Raw genomic sequence first — 18478 nt, 5'->3', positions numbered from 1 at the left:
TGGCCCTCCAGGATTGGAGTTGAGTACCCTTATCTAGATTAAACTCAACAAAGACATAAAACAGATGTCCCACATTATTTATAATAAACATTGTAAATTCATACATCAGATCCATACTTGTGACACCTTAATATAAAATATCTATGAGACAGAATTGATTCATTTAACATAGCCATTAGCGACAAAACACCTTAGTCAAAGGGCTTACAACCATGGCTTTGTAAGTCAATAACTAAAAACTGAACTGAAAACAAAAATTACAATATAAATCATTCCATAATCAACTACCATGTGTGCGCATATTGTCTTCTTCCTTTGAAAAATCAGAATTCAGAATGAGAACACATAATTATAAGAAATACCAAGAAGTAAACCCAGTCTGAAAAGAGTCTGATAAGGGTCCTTATAGGGTCAGACAATGACAGATAAATACAGCAATGTTATGGAAAGTGCTACTGGAGTGTGAAGGCTAGGGGGCTCCACTGAGCCCCATACCCAAAACACAAATGCACAAACAGTCTTAACCACACTGCTCCTCCTCCAGTCGAGTGTTGCCTGTCTCCGCTCCCAGCTCCGACTCGCCTGGACAAGGTAGCATGGTCACTTTAATTGAGAACCTGGGAGTACTTTTGGTAATGTGAAGTAGCCAGTTGAAAGCACTGCTGGGTTATGAGAGAGCCAGGGAAGTCCGCCCTGGCAGCACACTCTATCGCCCATCAGGGATCCCTACAGTGCTGCTCCTCCCGACTCCAACTCTCATGCAGCCCTGCGGGTATCCAAATTGGAACTCTGTATGAAGGACACTGCCAAATATTAAAGTGGAGGATGAACTGCTCCCTGTTGTTCTCTCCTGCCGGTTCTTGTAATCTTCGGGTATCCCACCCAGGATGGAGATCATATTGCAACCCCAACTGGGTATTGCCAACGTTTAGTTAATCCTTCCATTATGGCATCCCAGCCAGGTAAATACTCAACCTATAACCTCTGGGGCATCTACAGGAGGTTACTTGGTTTGTAGCCAGACTTGCAAAACTCTGACAGATTAAGAGAGTGGGCACCATTCATACAACATAAATTCCAGGAATGGAGTTTTTGATTTACTTTTTACCCACCTTTATCAAATACAGAATTAATGTTATGTACATTATTGTTTTTTATACATATTGTTATCTACACATTTGGCCATTAAACTGTCTTTCATACTTGCCGGCACAATGTCGTCAGTACTTAGTGGTCCTCTATGTTCCTGAAAAACCTTGACTGATAATCCATTTACCGGATTCACTTTGGTATAAGTTTAGTGCCCAATAAGGGCCAAACATAATTCACTTTTCACTAGATCTAGATTCAGTCTTTTTTCATAAAAAAATACACAGCATCTGGTGCATGGCAGAAACCAATCCTGGAATGGGATCATCACACACAGACACACACCCACACTCACTCATACCAGGCCAATTTACAGTCACCACTTAACCCAGTGCACACATTATTTTAAAAATAGGAGAAAAAATCAGAATATTCAACCCACATGAACATTAGGAGAAACACAAAAAGTGACCAGGCCAGAATTCAAGCCCTGGAAGAAACTGATTGCCACTACTCCACCATGCTGCCCGAAATAAGTAAAAAAAAAACCAATGTCTAAAACTTCTCAACAATTTAGGACCTTAGGGCACATCCATGTGTTCTCAGTCTTCCACTTTACCTGCATGTTGTTATAAAGCTGGTGTTGAACCAGTCTGGACTTTCTCCATCGTCTGGCCTGTTCTCAGACTTAAAATCAGTGATGTTAAAGATGGACAGACTGTTATTAATGTATCCCCCCATGGATGGTTCATTTCCTGGATGGTAGGCATAGAAGTACACCAGCCTGGGGATCATGTCAGAAGTAAATGCCACAATGAAGGCCTGTGGACCAGAAGGAGCACACAGTTAACCATACTTGCAAGATAATGATTAGGAAAACAGGTCAGATTGAAAAAGAATTTATTCCATTAATTTCAAAACTGTTAAAAGTTTGCTACTTGACTCTAAGGATACATTTTCTCTATTAACATGACACTGGAAGGTGGGCACCAGTGACATAACAGAAACACCAGGGATGGAAGTCACTTGTCAGGAATTATTGTTATAGTCTATTTTGAGCTGAGGTCTTTGTTTCCTCTCTGAAGCAGAGTCAGGAATTAAAGACAGAAATAAAAGGGACTTTCTATGGCAAATCAGAGTCTACATAACATACACATTTACAGGAGGGGGGATTCTGCCAGAAGAGCAGAAAGCAAAGACAAGCAAAAAATAAAATAGCATAACAATAAAATAATAACTAGATGGCCATGCAAGTTTGTAAACCATGACAGAGATCATTTTAAAAGTCCATAATGTCCACAGACTGTGAGGAAATCGGATAATAACTTTCAGTCACATTTTTATTAGGCAAAAATATAATTTGATTATACTCCATGAGGAAGATTTAAAATTCTAGTTTGTTTTGTATTTAAATCTGATCTGGTTCCTTTCATATTTTTATTCTGAATAAGATGTAAGAAGCGAAAATTCAAGACAAATGTAGTATGTTAGGCAGCTTCATTGAAGTCTACACCATATTGAAATGTAAAAAGAATAGGAAATGAATGGCTGGACTGGGGAAATACTGCATCCCCCGTAGGTCTGTAAGAGCCAAAATAACATGCTTTCATAATCAAATTTAATTATCTGAAATGATCAAAATGTATTCATTTTAATGACCTCTATACTCACAAATGTTACTTTAATAAACTAAGGAACTATGTGAATGTATGAGCTTTCGATTTCGAAGAAGAGGTACTTTAAATTGTTTTATTTCAGTATTTGAATTTTTTGCCTTTGACCTGAATTAGACCAAATGAGTTTGACAACAGATGGATAGTTAATTGTGCATTGTGGGATTGAGCTACTTTAAAAATTTATTTTGGTACTCAGAATTTTTTCTGAACTTATGCTATACTTTTTGAGGAGGTTCAAATCACAAAGAATCTAATTTTCATGGTATTTTCACTTACAAGTTTATTAATTAGTACATTATATATTAATATATAACATTAGATTACATATATAACGTTAACATTATATTTAGCTGTTGCTGAGACATTTATTTTTTGTGGGCACAGCCCACACATTATATGGTATCCAAGATTGCAGATACATTTTCTAAACTTTTTCAAGTTTTCTTATTGAAAAATTCTAGTTTTGAACTGTTCTCATTCTGGTTTTTGCAATGCATTTTGTTTTGTGATTTTAATTTAATTTAATTAACACATGTTCAGCTTCTGGTCCCTTCTCAGGCTTGAATAATGGGCCTTAGTTGCCTCGAAAGCTTGAATATTGTAGTCTTTTTAGTTAGCTAATAAAAGGTGTCATTTTGCTTGACTTCTCACAACAGCCATAATGGGTAATGCTGTACAACAGGGGTCCCCAACCACCGGTCCGCGACCCACTACCGGGCCGCAGCCGTCTGACAGCCGGGCCGCGAGAGAACTGCCGGCAACGGAGACTCAGTCAGACTTTTCAGAACGCTTGGCGGGCGGGGCTTTGCAGCGGTGCACAGAGAGGAGAGAGACCGAGGTGAGAGAGTATTACAACAAAGTATTGTTACGGTCCCGACAGTTTCCCCATATGACACGAGTCTATAGAAATCGCGTTACTACGAAGTACATTCAGCAGATGCTTTCATTACAACGAAGTGACCTTGAAATGCCTGAATGAATCATCCACAGAGCAGTTAGATCTGTGGTCGCAGCTCAGTTGTGCATGTTTGCATAACGATCCCCAAACAGAAACATTGTAAAAAAAATTCTTTCTTCGAACTTTCCTCGTACTGTTTTTTTTTTTTTTTGCTGTTTTTGTTTTCTGTAGTTTTCAGTGATACCTTTTTCTTATTGCTTGTCAACATTTGAAAAACATCCATTGGAATGTAACTCATTGTCACCCTCCTATAGAAACGGCAGACACGAAAAAAACGATAACAGTGTTAATGTTTGTGATGTGCAATCTGTTTGAATGGCAAATGCAAAGCATATGTCTTTGTTATATGCAAAAAAAGAAGAAAAATCTCAGGTTGCAAACGTATGCGAAATGCTTAAGAACTTAATAATAAAAGAAATGTTATGTAAATTGTGTATAAAATTGCCCCCCCCACCAGCACACCCTGCCCCCCCCCCACCCGACCGGTCCGTGGAAAAATTTGCATCTAATAAAGTGGTCCTTGCTGTCAAAAAGGTTGGGGACCACTGCTGTACAACACCCTAGAACTGCAGTAATGACCCTATAAAAATTACAAACCTGACATTTCATTCTTCCATCTTGGCTGAAAAAAACTTGAAGTAGACCAAATACTGAAATAAATGTGTGTAATCTTTGTATATGATTTATAACTAATCTGTTAAATAAAGTTTTAATATAGACAGTAGGTTCACGTGACATACGAGCAGGCCCCACTCTTTAATGACTATGGACTTATACAAAATACATACAATAAACCCATCAAGAGTATAGTACACATACAATAATAGCACATATGCTACTATTTACAGCATATTCAAGGTGTAAATTGCAGTGTCTGTCTTAAATTCATATGCAGTGTCAATGAGTAGATAGTAATTAAGCAAAGAGTTCAAGAGGAGCTACATCAAACTCACATTAGTAACTACAGATAAGATGGCCACTCCATTTAGGATCTCTTGCCAAGCCCCGATGCTGTGTGCCTTGGCTGCCACCGGCCTGCGGAACTGGGTGGTGAATTTCCAGGCGTCCACCCGCACCTCCAGGATGTTGTTTAAAAGAGCCAAGAGTGGAGCCAGTGGGAAAGAGGCCACAAAAAGAGTGATGAATCCAAATTGAATGACTGAATTATGAGGAAAAACAATAGGGAGGATATAAATTATTGCACAACACTTACTGATTTTATGTTTACATGAAAATCAAAGAAGAAAAAAATTACCTTAATAAAGACCAAAATTACATCCTAGATTTCAGTCTAGCTCTCAAGCTGGGCTACAATGTTGAGCAACACACACATAACACATATATGAGCTGCAAATTGACAGAATGATATTCCAATTCAGGTGGAGAATTGTTGTGTACATGTGTGCAGTCTATGACACTAAGGACATTGGGTAGGTGGCGATCTTGCCACCTGCCACAGGAGAACTGGATGTACTGGCATATGTAAAATTATGCTGTTGAGTAGTACAGGTAATATGTTGCTCATAGATGGCTGAGACACCCTGGACCTGTTGCCAATCTCCTGCAAAAATATTCCCATAGCTAAAATGCCAAGTGCGGAGAGCACCTGTACAGGAATGCCATAGCTTCTGCTTGTTTGCCTTTTAGATTAAGTTCCAAAATGCTGCATAAAAACAGCAGAATGGGTCCGGGAATTCAATTACAACTTATCACTGTGTTGAAATGCTGGACATTAGACAACGTTATACAGCAGGGGTGCGGAAATCCAACGCCCGACTCATCCGACACGGGTAAATTGACCGTCGGACAAGCGTGTTTTTCTGTTTCAGTTGTCCGCGGACAAGTGCAATTTTCTGGAGAAAAAATATTATATGTGCTGTGCAGGGCACATTTTACCACTACTTTCACATTTTAAAAATTTGGGTACGTACTTTCTGCGGAAACAGTCTACTTAGGCATGTTCTTCATGTCTCAAATTGGTTTTCAATATTGTTTACAAAATGACGGCTGATTTTTCAAAGGGGAAGCACTCTTACAGTCTTACATAAGTATTTTACCCTAATACTTACACGCTTGGAGATGCAGTCATTTTTTTCATGCCGACATTACGATGTAATCTGATGATTTTTCATTATAATCAATAACTTTTATATATACTGCACGATAACATGCAATGAATAAATACACTTGACTTGAGCATTCCTAGTTTTCATCCTCTTTCTCTGTACGTTTAGCATACATTTGCTCAGAGGTTGATGTGCTTGTTGCTTCCTGAGCAGCCCTTCTTTTCTCCACCCTAGCGGCCCGCTGCTTCTCTTCTTTCGTCGGCATCTTTTCGCGTTAAAACTGATTAAGTTAGTTTTTGTGTTGCAATTACTTAGTACGTTTTCTTTAATTTTTCACTTAAACTGGCACTTAAGTCTTCAATCTGCCTCAAGAATGATTAACGAAGGTGGAGGGAGGGGAATGAGAATGGCTCCCATACGCATGCGCTGCCCTGCTGCGCACTGCCGAGAGTTGATTCAACAATAAAATAAAATAAAATAAAAATAAAGAGTAATACAAATCATCACCCCGAAAGCGGATAGTAGACGTCACGTAGTATACTGTATGTGTACCAAATTTCAAGTCAAAAGGTGAAATGGTTTGCGAGCTACAGGTGATTTAAAATCCTGGACAGACAAATGAACAGCCACGGTAGCGTATTATAGAAGAAGATTGATAAAATTCATTGTTTCTACATAAAAATGCAGTCATTTTACTTACAATACAATTGTTTTCACCACATAACAAGCTTGTTAGGCAGTTAATCTTTCCTGAAATTTGCGATTTCGTGTAGGTTGTGATATATTGAGAAGTTAAGCAATTTATTGTATGACATCAATTTTGATGAGCTGTCAATAGATCGTTTTTGATTAGCGAATATTTCATATAAAACAAGTTGGTTTCGCGCTGTCAGTTTATTAAAAATAAAGAAGAAAACATTCTAACGGTTTCCAAAGGTTATGAAATATCTATAAAAATCTTCACTGTAACTGTAGTATGTGAAACAGAACTAGTGTAGCTATAATGAAGGCATTGTTTATTAGTGAGTTAAAATGATAAGGGAATCTTTTATAAAATGTTCTGGAGCAAGGTGGCAAAATACTACTCCCTGAAAGAACCTTTTTCAGTTTTAAAATGGAAGGCAGTTTTGGTATCAATAAAAGAGATCAGAAAAAATAAACTATTTTTCACTTTTGTTATTTGTTTATGGACAAGTGAATTTAACTGGCGGACAAGTGGATTTTCTAAGTTTACGTCTCCGTGGACAAGTAGAAAAAAATTTGATTTCCACACCCCTGTACAGAGATCTTCATTCCTTTTGGGGTGTTGTCTGGAACATTCTTTGGATGGGATGTTAACCTACTTGCTGACACGTTTTTTTACAAAATTCATTGATTGGAATTACAAGGTGTTCCAGATAAGAGGAGTTGAGAGGGAAGGAATGGGGAGTTACAGAAGTGTTCCAGGGTTTCCAATCTGGGGTCTGTCCCTTTAAGAGGTCGGAGCCTGCGGGTGAGAAAGTGGCACCTCAGCCCACCAAGCGCAGGGATCCTGGTGTGTGAAGTGTGAAGGGGGGGTTCTCCTGTCCCTTTAGCAAATGAGTTTGAGGTTGGGAGCAGAACGGAGATGAGGGCTCATCTGAAAAGGATGTGGAGAAGGATGGGCTGCATTAAAGGTGATTAGCGAGTCAAAAGACCTCCCCAGCAACTCAGTCTAAGTTTTAAAGCAGCTCTATAGGAACACTCAAGCTGCAGGGTCAATACTCTGTTTTGATGCAGGATTTGTAGCTGCAAATAGTGAAGACGGTAAACATATTTTGGATAATTGTCTGTAAAATATATAATATTAATATTTGATATGCCTCATTTATTTTTTCCATCAATGTGTCTTATCTATTTTTTTTTAAAATAGCCATAAGTTCAAGTAAAAAGGGACATGAGGTTATAATTTCATGTAAATTTAACACAGGCTATCATTTTCTTCAGTCTGTAATCTCAAGCAGTTCTATAAAAACCTAAAAACGGTTTAATTATCAATAACTTAGTAAATATACAATAATCAGGTAATCTAAGGAAGCAATCAGTTTTATTATTACAAAAATATTCAGCCTAAAACATTTCACAGTCGTTCTTTGTGGAGACCCTTTGTTAAAGTCCCTCCAACTTTCCTTACCCATTTCAAGATACTCATAAAAGAGGCCAAGCTGTCCCATACACTGCAGGTCATGGTCTTGTTCCCAGCGGCTATACAAGCTTTCAGGGTGACTGCGTGCTTTGCGGCTTCCCCACCAATTCCACAACCACCTGCCAGAGAAATAAGAGGCAAAAATCATTCAAGCTCTACAAGGCAGACTGTGCTGTTGGCTGAAGATCCTAGAAAATACTGTGGTTTGTCAACTCCACAGTAAAAATCCAGACATTCATTGAGCTTTCATTTTAATGAAAAGTGTATGCTAAATTCTTTTTTTAAAGTGTGCCAGAACAATGTCTTAAGACTTACAGAGATCCAGATTTTCAGTCATGATCCAGGAGAAGATCAATATTTGCTGATTCGGTTCATGAAACTCCATTGATGTGTTTGATTTAAATGTTTATTTCTTTATTGTGTATTGTAAGAGCCAATCTTAGAAAGTTAAAGCTTTGAGTTATATTAGCATTTACTTAATTTGAATAGTATATACATTTTTTTCAGTCATAGACAATGGTATAGTCTTTTCCACCTGTAAGTTAGTAAGAGGTAGAACTTTCTAGCTATAACTAAGATACAGTGTGTTAATTGTGTCAGTTGATATTTAGAACTGGTCCCAGTTCACAGGGACTTAAAAGACCCATTTTCAGCTTAGAAATGGGATAGGCATACAGTTTTCTGACAGTTTGAAATGGTTGAGAAATGTTTTGAAGTGATTTGTAACGATTTGAAATATAACATGATTTAAGCTTTGAACAGAACTTTTCTTAACAAGAACTTTTCTATTTTTTTGCTATTTTAATTTTGTTTTTTGTGTGTGAACTGTTTTACTTTGAATTTTAACTAAACCTTTTAAAAATGAAGATGTTTTGTCTGTGGAATCATTTCAGCACGTCAGGCTTTTGTTGAATCCCATTTTTTATGCTAAAGCTGCTGAACTTTGGTAATTTTGGGAAAACGCAGCTACATGTATTAATACGTTTCTTATTTACTTGTAAATCACTGCAGGGTTAAACTTAATACTGTCAGTTAATCTAACCTGCACGATTACAGGTTATGGAAGGAAAAACAGAGTGAAAAACTGATAGGAAAAACAAACTCATGTGCGGACTGCATCCAGACAAAGAATAAATGCAGAATTCTAGCAGAGGATGCAAGATCTGTGAGGTGTAAGAACTAACCACTGCACTATCACGCCACCCTAAAGAACTGCTTTCTCTAAAAGAAATGGGCTAACCACAAGGCGTTAGGTTCATTAATCTAAGGGCAGTGAAAGATAGAGAAGGTGATAAAAGAATGGTCAGTCATAGCTTGAATTACTGCATGGAGAAGAAGCAAGCAGTGAAAATAAAAATACAACCCATAATCAGAAATCAGAAACAATTCACGATCAAAACCCCTTTTCTCTTGTGATTCTCTACATTGTTGGTTTTTATTAGTTTACATTTTTCTAAGTAACATATTGACACCCGCACTCTGCCCTCCTGGCCCCTCAGCAAACTGTTGCTAGAAATGCCAATCACTGTTATATAGAATATGGCAGCACCCTTGCAAAACATCACACAATACAACAGCACTCACAAGAAAAGAGACAAAATAACAAAGCAATTGTGTTTATCTGAATAACAATAACATACATCTAAGTTCAAAAATAATTATTAATTCTACATAAAAATAAAATAAAAATGAAATCCACCAAAACACAAGTGAATTTCTAATTGCAGAGTGTTGTGACAACAGAATGCAATGGCATTGTTTAAGCACGGATGATGAAAGAGACAAAAGAGTTTTTGGAGGTACTTACGGCACAAGAGCCTCCTGGATGTTGCCCCAGATTTGCTTGCCTGCCATGACAATGAGCAGCTGAGTGGACAGTTCGATAAGGCAGCCACCAGGGTCACACTGAATGGAAAAGACGCACAAGAGAGAGAGACTGTGTGATCTGAACAATGAGTGTAATGCCCAGCAAATGTAGGGGGAAACAGACTCTGAAATTCTCTGCATAGGTATAGAATATCTACCAAGGCCGTCTCCCTGTGACAGCAAAAGGTAGCTAGCTATCCCTCACCTCTTCGTTTCTCCAACGTCCAAACATGTAAGTGTAATCTCCTGGATAACCCACAAATTTTCCCTTGAAAAAAGCCACATAGAAGCAAGAAGAGTAGTAGTTGACAAACTGGAAAAGGAACATCTTCATCGTAAGTCTGTTTTCATATTCGAGATGAGTCTTGGGAATTTCTGGGAATATAAAAAGCAAGAATTGTCAAGTCTGTTTCCATTACTTTGTTGTTCTTTCTGAGCAATGTATTTGGAACCATGTTGTAATTAATGCAGAATATTTACAAAATAGACGGATCAGCAAACAAAACAAAATTAATATGAATAACATAATAGACTTCACTTAATGTATTATAACTAAGGAAAAATACATTAATTCAAAAGCAGATTAATTAATAAGTTATTCTCAAACTTTTCTAATCCAATTGAAAGTAGCAAGGTACCACATCCCGTTGCTGCAACACTGGGCACAAGACAAGGGCTAACGCTAGACAGAGTGCCAGCCCATTTTAGGGCCTACTCACACTCACATTGGGGGCATGTCAAGTCAAGTCAAGTTGGGGAGAATGCACTGGTACAGTGCGTTGCGGCACCCACTACACGACGAAACAACTAGGGATCCCGGTTTGCAACCCCCCCCAGTCAGACACACAAGGTCCAGTCCCACCCTCCAGAAATGACCCTCTATCTGCCGCAGCCAGGTGTTACTTGGGCGACCCCTTGGCCTGGTCCAGCCACTTGGGTCCCCAACAATGAGGTTCTTTCGAGCTGGATCACGCTCGGGGAAACGCGCCACATGGCCGTAGTGCCGTAACTGACGCTCCCTCTCACAATGCAGGTAATGTGCCTCATTCGGGGCTCTATGAGCAACTGCTCATTCAACACAAAGTCAAACCAACAGTACCCAAGGATTTTCCAGACAGACACAGTACCAAAGGAGTCCAGTCTTCGCCTCAGGTCACTGGATAGCGTCCATGTCTCACAACCATATAGCAACACAGGAAGCACCAGGACTCTAAAGACTTGGACCTTTGTCCTTTTGTATACAGTAGATACTGGGGGCCAATTTAGAAATATCACTTAACCTCACACACACAAATATTTTGGTATATGTGGGAAAAGCCAGATGGTCTGACTCTGCAAGACAGAAGCTTTGACCTGTGCACATCTATTGCATTGGAAAATGTGAAATATTCTTCTTACAAAAAAACACAAAATAAAATGTTTCCTGCATCTGAATGCACTCATTGATTTTTGAGATGGGGCTAGACAATTTAAAACCAATTTTATTACAAAGGCTGAAACCAGTCCCAGACTGGATGCTCATCTATTGCAAGTCAAATGTCTTACACTTGGCCAGTTTAAAGTTATTAGTCTGTTACACTTGCATATTTCTACTGGTGAGGGAAGCCAAGGTCTGGTACAAGGACATGGAAGCATTCATGCACTTCAGCAGCAATCCCCAGTTTTTGAAGAAGCTCCTTTTAACAACAGGTAATGAACCACAGTGGCAAAGAGAATTTGTTCTTTAACAACATGCAATGTGAGTTAACAATGTTCTGATTTAGAAGTGAAGCCTCAATTCATAAGTCAACCACTCCTGAATGGAGACACCGGACCATGGTAGAATACACTCACACCTAACGCCATCCATCCATCCATCCTCTTCCGCTTATCTGAGGTCGGGTCGCAGGGGCAGCAGCTTGAGCAGAGATGCCCAGACTTCCCTCTCCCCGGCCACTTCTTCTAGCTCTTCTGGGAGAATCCCGAGGCGTTCCCAGGCCAGCCAGGAGACATAGTCCCTCCAGTGTGTCCTGGGTCTTCCCCGGGGCCTCCTCCCAGTTGGACTTGCCCGGAACACTTCACCAGGGAGGCATCCAGGAGGCATCCTGATCAGATGCCCGAGCCACCTCATCTGATTCCTCTCGATGCGGAGGAGCAGCGGCTCTACTCTGAGCCCCTCCCGGATGACTGAGCTTCTCACCCTATCTTTAAGGGAGAGCCCAGACACCCTGCGAAGAAAACTCATTTCAGCCGTTTGTATTCGCGATCTCGTTCTCTCAGTCACTACCCATAGCTCATGACCATATGTGAGGGTAGGAACATAGATCCACTGGTAAATTGAGAGCTTTGCCTTACGGCTCAGCTCCTTTTTCACCATGACAGACCGATGCAGAGCCCGCATCACTGCGGACGCCACACCGATCCGCCTGTCGATCTCACGCTCCATTCTTCCCTCACTTGTGAACAAGACCCCGAGATACTTGTTACCTCCACTTGGGGCATGATCTCGATCCCAACCTTGAGAGGGCACTCCACCCTTTTCCGGCTGAGGACCATGGTCTCGGATTTGGAGGTGCTGATTCCCATCCCAGCCGCCTCACACTCAGCTGCGAACCGATCCAGAGAGAGCTGAAGAGCACAGCCTGATGACGCAAACAGGATAACATCATCTGCAAAAAGCAGTGACACAATCCTGAGTCCACCAAGCTGGACCCCCTCAACACCTTGGCTGTGCCTGGAAATTCTGTCCATAACAGTTATGAACAGAATCGGTGACAAAGGGCAGCCCTGGCCGAGTCCAACTCTCACTGGAAACGGGTTCGACTTACTGCCGGCAATGCGGACCAAGCTCTGACACCGATCGTACAGGGACCAAACAGCTCTTATCAGGGGGTCTGGTACCCCATACTCTTGAAGCACCCCCCACAGGATTCCCAGAGGGACACGGTCGAACGCCTTTTACAAGTCCACATAACACATGTAGACTGGTTGGGCGAACTCCCATGCACCCTCCAGGACCCTGCTAAGGGTGTAGAGCTGGTCCACTGTTCCGCGACCAGGACGAAAACTACACTGTTCCTCCTGAATCCGAGGTTCGACTATCCGACGGACCCTCCTCTCCAGAACCCCCGAATAGACTTTTTCAGGGAGGCTGAGGAGTGTGATCCCTCTGTAGTTGGAACACACCCTCCGGTCCCCCTTCTTAAAGAGGGGGACCACCACCCCAGTCTGCCAATCCAGAGGCACTGACCCTGATGTCCATGCGATGTTGCAGAGACGTGTCAACCAAGACAGCCCTACAACATCCAGAGCCTTTAGGGACTCCGGACGTATCTCATCCACCCCCGGGGCCCTGCCACCAAGGAGTTTTTTGACCACCTCGGTGACCTCAGTCCCAGAGATGGGGGAGCCCACCTCCGAGTCCCCAGGCTCTGCTTCCTCATTGGAAGGCATGTTAGTGAGATTGAGGAGGCCTCCCCAAACTCCTCCCATGCTCGAGTTTTTGCCTCAGCAACCACCGAAGCCGCATTCCGCTTGGCCTGCCGGTACCTATCAGCTGCCTCCAGAGTCCCACAGGACAAAAGGGACTGGTAGGACTCCTTCTTCAGCTTGACAGCATCCCTCACCGCTGGTGTCCACCAATGGGTTCGGGGATTTCCGCCACGACAGGCACCGACTACCTTATGGCCACAGCTCCGGTCAGCCGCCTCAACAATAGAGCCACGGAACATGGCCCATTCGGACTCAATGTCCCCCACCTCCCTCGGGACATGGTCGAAGTTCTGCCGGAAGTGGGAGTTGAAGCTACTTCTGACAGGGGGCTCTGCCAGACGTTCCCAGCAGACCCTCACAACACGTTTGGGCCTACCAGGCCTGGCTGGCATCCTCCCCACCATCAGAGCCAACTCACCACCAGGTGGTGATCAGTTGACAGCTCCGCCCCTCTCTTCACCCGAGTGTCCAAGACATGTGGCCGCAAGTCCGACGACATGACCACAAAGTCGATCATCGAACTGAGGCCTAGGGTGTCCTGGTGCCAAGTGCACATATGAACACCCCTATGCTTGAACATGGTGTTTGTTATGGACAATCCGTGACGCGCACAGAAGTCCAATAACAAAACCCCACTCGGGTTCAGATCGGGGGAGCCATTCTTCCCAATCTCGCCCTTCCAGGTCTCACTGTCATTGCCCACGTGAGCATTGACGTCTCCCAGCAGTACGAGGGAGTCCCCAGAAGGTATGCCCTCCAGCACCCCCTCCAGGGACTCCAAAAAGGGTGGGTACTCCGAACTGCTATTCGGTGCATACGCATAAACAACAGTTAGGACCCGTCCCCCCACCCGAAGGCGGAGGGAGGCTACCCTCTCGTCCACCGGGGTAAACCCCAATGTACAGGCTCCAAGTCGGGGGGCAATAAGTATGCCCACACCCGCTCGGCGCCTCTCACCGGGGGCAACTCCAGAGTGGTAGAGAGTCCAGCCCCTCTCAAGGAGATTGGTTCCAGAGTCCAAGCTGTGCATCGAGGTGAGCCCGACTATATCTAGCCGGAACCTCTCAACCTCGCGCACTAGCTCAGGCTCCTTCCCCTTCAGAGAGGTGGCATTCCACGTCCCAAGAGCCAGCTTCTGTAGCCGAGGATTGGACCGCCAAGGTCCCCGCCTTTGGCCATCACCCAACTCACACTGCACCCGACCTCCTTGGCCCCTCCCATAGATGGTGAGCCCATGGGAAGGGGGACCCACGTTGCCTCTTCAGGCTGTGCCCGGCCGAGCCCCATGGGTGTAAGCCTGACCACCAGGCGCTCGCCATCGAGCCCCACCTCCAGGCCTGGCTCCAGAGGGGGGCCCCGGTGACTCGCGTCCGGGCGAGGGAAAACGCTGTCCAAATTTTTTATTCATCATGGAAGTTTTGTTGAACCGCACTTTGTCTCATCCCTCACCTAGGACCAGTTTGCCTTGGGTGGCCCTACCAGGGGCATAAAGCCCCAGACAACAGAGCTCCTAGGATCATTGGGACATGCAAACCTCTCCACCACGATAAGGTGGCGGTTCGAGGAGGGGCACCTAATGCCACACTGGACCAATTTGGAGTGGCCACTTAGCCATTTAGATTAAAACATATGTTTGTATTATTGAAAGAAACCGGATCACACAGACAAAACCTAAGTAGGCACAGGAAGAAACTGCAAAATGCACAGAGACTGTGAGCAGGCCAGGAGTGAAGCCTAAGGTTGTGGGCCTGTCAGACTACAACTATAAATCACCATGCTCCATACAGCTTTGAAAATGGAACATCAAATGGGTTCACACAATGTTTTATAGTCAGTAAAGCCTGTGTCGCCCCCCCCCCATTGCTTTTCTTAGTTTCCACTTGGTGTGTTATGATTTGTAATGCTAGTCGGATTTTGTCATTATCTCTATTACTAGCAGTATCAGAGCTCTTATATTAATGTGTCTTAAAATTTTAGTCCTATATGTAGACCATGTCATAATGAGAACTTTTATATCTCATTAGCATGATTATTGCTATCTAATTTTAAAGGGGACTTGCATGCTTATCACAGACCATCTCTTCTAATGTTAACAAGCAAATTAGTACCGTATATACTTGAGGATAAGTTCTCCCGCGGATAAGTCAGGGCTTGATTTTATCGTATAATTTCTGGTATTTTATAATGTCGGTCGTATAAGTCAAATGCGGAAAACTCATGCTATTGGTCCAAGACATTATGAAATGCTAACGCCTACCCGAGAAAGTAACCATGGAGTGCACTGCCTTTTTTTTCTATGTGAGTGCAGCAATGTGCTGTATCAGCGCATGCTACTAACTTCTCTCTCTCTCTCGCTCACTCTCTATTGTGCCTATTGTGCCTACGTGACCACATGGTAATACCTGAACTATTCTGAAGTGACGTTTGCACTGTTTTGTGTTTTTTGCATCTCACACCCTCATACACCTTTATCATAAGAGCATCCCTTATCTACGATGGAGTGTTCGATCAGAAGAAAATATAAAGCTGGTTTTACATTAAAAGCCATTGAAGTGGCGAAAGAAATTGGTAACTGCGCTGCTGCAACAAAATTTGATGTGTCTGAGTAACTGATGTGAGATTGAAGGAGACAAGAAGATTTTTGAACGGGTGTATTAGTCTGGGTCTGATTTTCTTATCAATTCCTCGGGTTTCAAGACTTGACTTATATACAGTATCATCAATAATTATATAATAATAATAATTCATTACATTTATATAGCACTTTTGTCAGTACTCAAAGCGCTATCCAAGGTATGACACAGAAGCCTGAGTGTGATTCTAAAATGTGAATTTGAGGTCATGCTGCTGTTTTAGTTTACCTCAAAATAGCACAGCTTTGTTTCACTACACTGACATGATATTATTTCCAGTATGCGGCTCAGTCAGACTACGGGTCACAGATAACAAGTGAATGAAAAGGATTTTTTCAGAATCAAAGCTGAGTAAATTCAAGGACAAAGAACTCAAGACTTGTCACAAAGTGAATTGTAGGAAGTGAGATCAAGTTCAAAGTGCTGGCCTTTGCATATGGGATGTCATAAGGCAAGGCTTGGCCTTCAAATAACGGAAACAGGAGACAAGCTGGAGCATGACGCTACTCCCACAGATTCCAAATGTTCTCTTCGGGCTTATCATGACGTTTTGCAAGGAAAAGGCATAACTGGGAGGAAGACTGGTCTTGAGCAGACACACAAACACATTCTTAAGGATTATAGTATTTCTGGTGGGCAACAGAATGTGACAGAAAAATGGTGAGAGTCACTGATTTTCTAGACCAGGCAATGGAACTTGAAAAGCTGGAAAGACGTATGAATTCAGGAGGGCACACTAATTGTCTCAGCAGAAAAAGCCAAAACAAGTTTGTAAGTCTCAAAACTAACATGGCAGGTAGCATGGGAACTGGAAGGCAGTGTGTCATAGTGCCATAGGCCAGGAACTTTAAACCATAAAGTTGTTGAGTAACTCATTTAACCTACCCGTGCTCCAACTACTGAATAGAAAATGTCAGTGAGGAGTTGTAATGTATTCTGAGCTTATTAAGCAATATTGAATAAAGTCAGCCAAATATCTAGTAACAGTTTGGACAAGCAAATGTGGACTAATCAAATGTGTGTCATCTTCTTTGATAACACCTGAACACAGAGATATTTAGTAGACAACATTCACTTGGTTAGGTGGTCAGCTTGTCTCCTGTTACAGATGGAAGATTCCCTTGAATTATAACTTGATTTCAGATTTTCATCTCGTCAGGCAAAGGACTATTACTCAGCAGACAGACTGGCATGGCTGTGATAGTACGCATGTTTGAGACGACTGCATGTTCACGTATAATCTAGGATCATCCCAGCAGGTTAATATAACAACATAACATTCTCCAACATGCTTAATTCAAGGACAGTTCTATAGCAGACAACTCTAGTGTTGCGTCCGCATAGCTGAATGTGTTTACTGCCCACTTTAGAGCTATGAGCACTGACAACCAATAGAGAGTCAGCGTGTGCATAACCACCACCAATGTGCTTGTCAGCTGCTGTCATTTGAGCCGCCAGGACACAGAGCCAGTTGTGCTGTGGTATGTACAGTGACCCAGTTCTGCAATTACTTCTTTACTCATACTGTACTCTTCTCCACGGGGATACCAACAGGGCTAGGGGTCTTTCAATTTATGCGGTTGTATTTTTTTTTTTTTATTGTGAACTTTAGTATATGTTAACCATTAATTGCATTAAGCAACTTGTGCAACATTTTTCAGGGATATCATTTTGTTTAAAAAAAATCCCAGTAAAATTAAAAGTTTGAAATGTTCATTAGGTTTAACATAGCACTGAGAGGCTTTCGATCTTTTTGTTTGTTTTTACCCATATCTGTTATCCAGATGGCCACTCGTTCATACAGGAAGTTAAGGATCATGATGATTACAAAGTTGAGGCAAGATGCAGTCACTGAGGTTGCCATTTGTGGGGTGATTAGTGATCCAACCAACTGCAGATTCTGAGCTGGGTTGTCCTTCATGATGCTGGCAAAGGCAGCGTAAACAGCAAGGCGATACACAATCACGGCAATGATGCAGGCAACAATCAGAGCAATCTGTAGATGAAATAAAAAGGGGTAAGGGATGACAATGAATACGGCAGTACTACATACTGTATATTCCATGAGGAATCCTTTAGCATGCAGACATATCGAAAGAAGACTCTCAAATCACCCACACTCATCGCAGGCTAGGGATCTCTTAGCTTTATTTCACACTAATAAATATTTAATTTTTGGTTTGGATCATTTTAGAAGTGCTTAGCTAATTTGGTTTTTACAATAACATAACCAGCTCAAACCCACATAACCCAATTCAGAGTCATGGAGGCAATTTTAGCAGCTCTGGGCACAAAACACTAAACCACCTCTAATAGGACCCACTCATGCAAATACTCATACAAAGATAAATGGCAATTACCAATTAACCCAGTCTGCATATTTTTTGGCCTTCATTATACAATATTATACAATACAATACAATTTATTTTTGTATAGTCCAAAATTACACAAGAAGTGGCGCAATGGGCTTTAACAGGCCCTGCCTCAATATGTGGGGGATGTGGGAGTAAAATCAGAGTATATGGTAGCAGTCCCATGCAAACTCCACACGAGT

General features: G+C 42.0%; 1 protein-coding gene across 7 annotated transcripts in view; it reads right to left on the bottom strand.

The window, feature by feature from the left end:
- Window positions 1-18478, bottom strand: part of LOC114646174 (anoctamin-5-like) — a 138897-nt gene that overhangs the window by 11690 nt on the left and 108729 nt on the right. For all 7 annotated transcript variants that reach the window (XM_051923130.1, XM_028794204.2, XM_051923131.1 and 4 more), the window contains 6 exons: window positions 17691-17919; window positions 10025-10194; window positions 9761-9858; window positions 7942-8072; window positions 4677-4882; window positions 1709-1911 (listed from right to left, as the gene is read on the bottom strand). In XM_051923130.1, coding sequence (XP_051779090.1) covers window positions 1709-1911; window positions 4677-4882; window positions 7942-8072; window positions 9761-9858; window positions 10025-10194; window positions 17691-17919 — 1037 coding nt within the window. The remainder of the gene's footprint in view (window positions 1-1708; window positions 1912-4676; window positions 4883-7941; window positions 8073-9760; window positions 9859-10024; window positions 10195-17690; window positions 17920-18478) is intronic.

This window comes from Erpetoichthys calabaricus, chromosome 2 (assembly GCF_900747795.2).
Source record: "Erpetoichthys calabaricus chromosome 2, fErpCal1.3, whole genome shotgun sequence".
Taxonomy (NCBI): Eukaryota; Metazoa; Chordata; class Cladistia; order Polypteriformes; family Polypteridae; genus Erpetoichthys; species Erpetoichthys calabaricus.
Note: the sequence above shows the minus strand (reverse complement) of the source record. Positions and strands in the feature narration are given on the sequence as shown.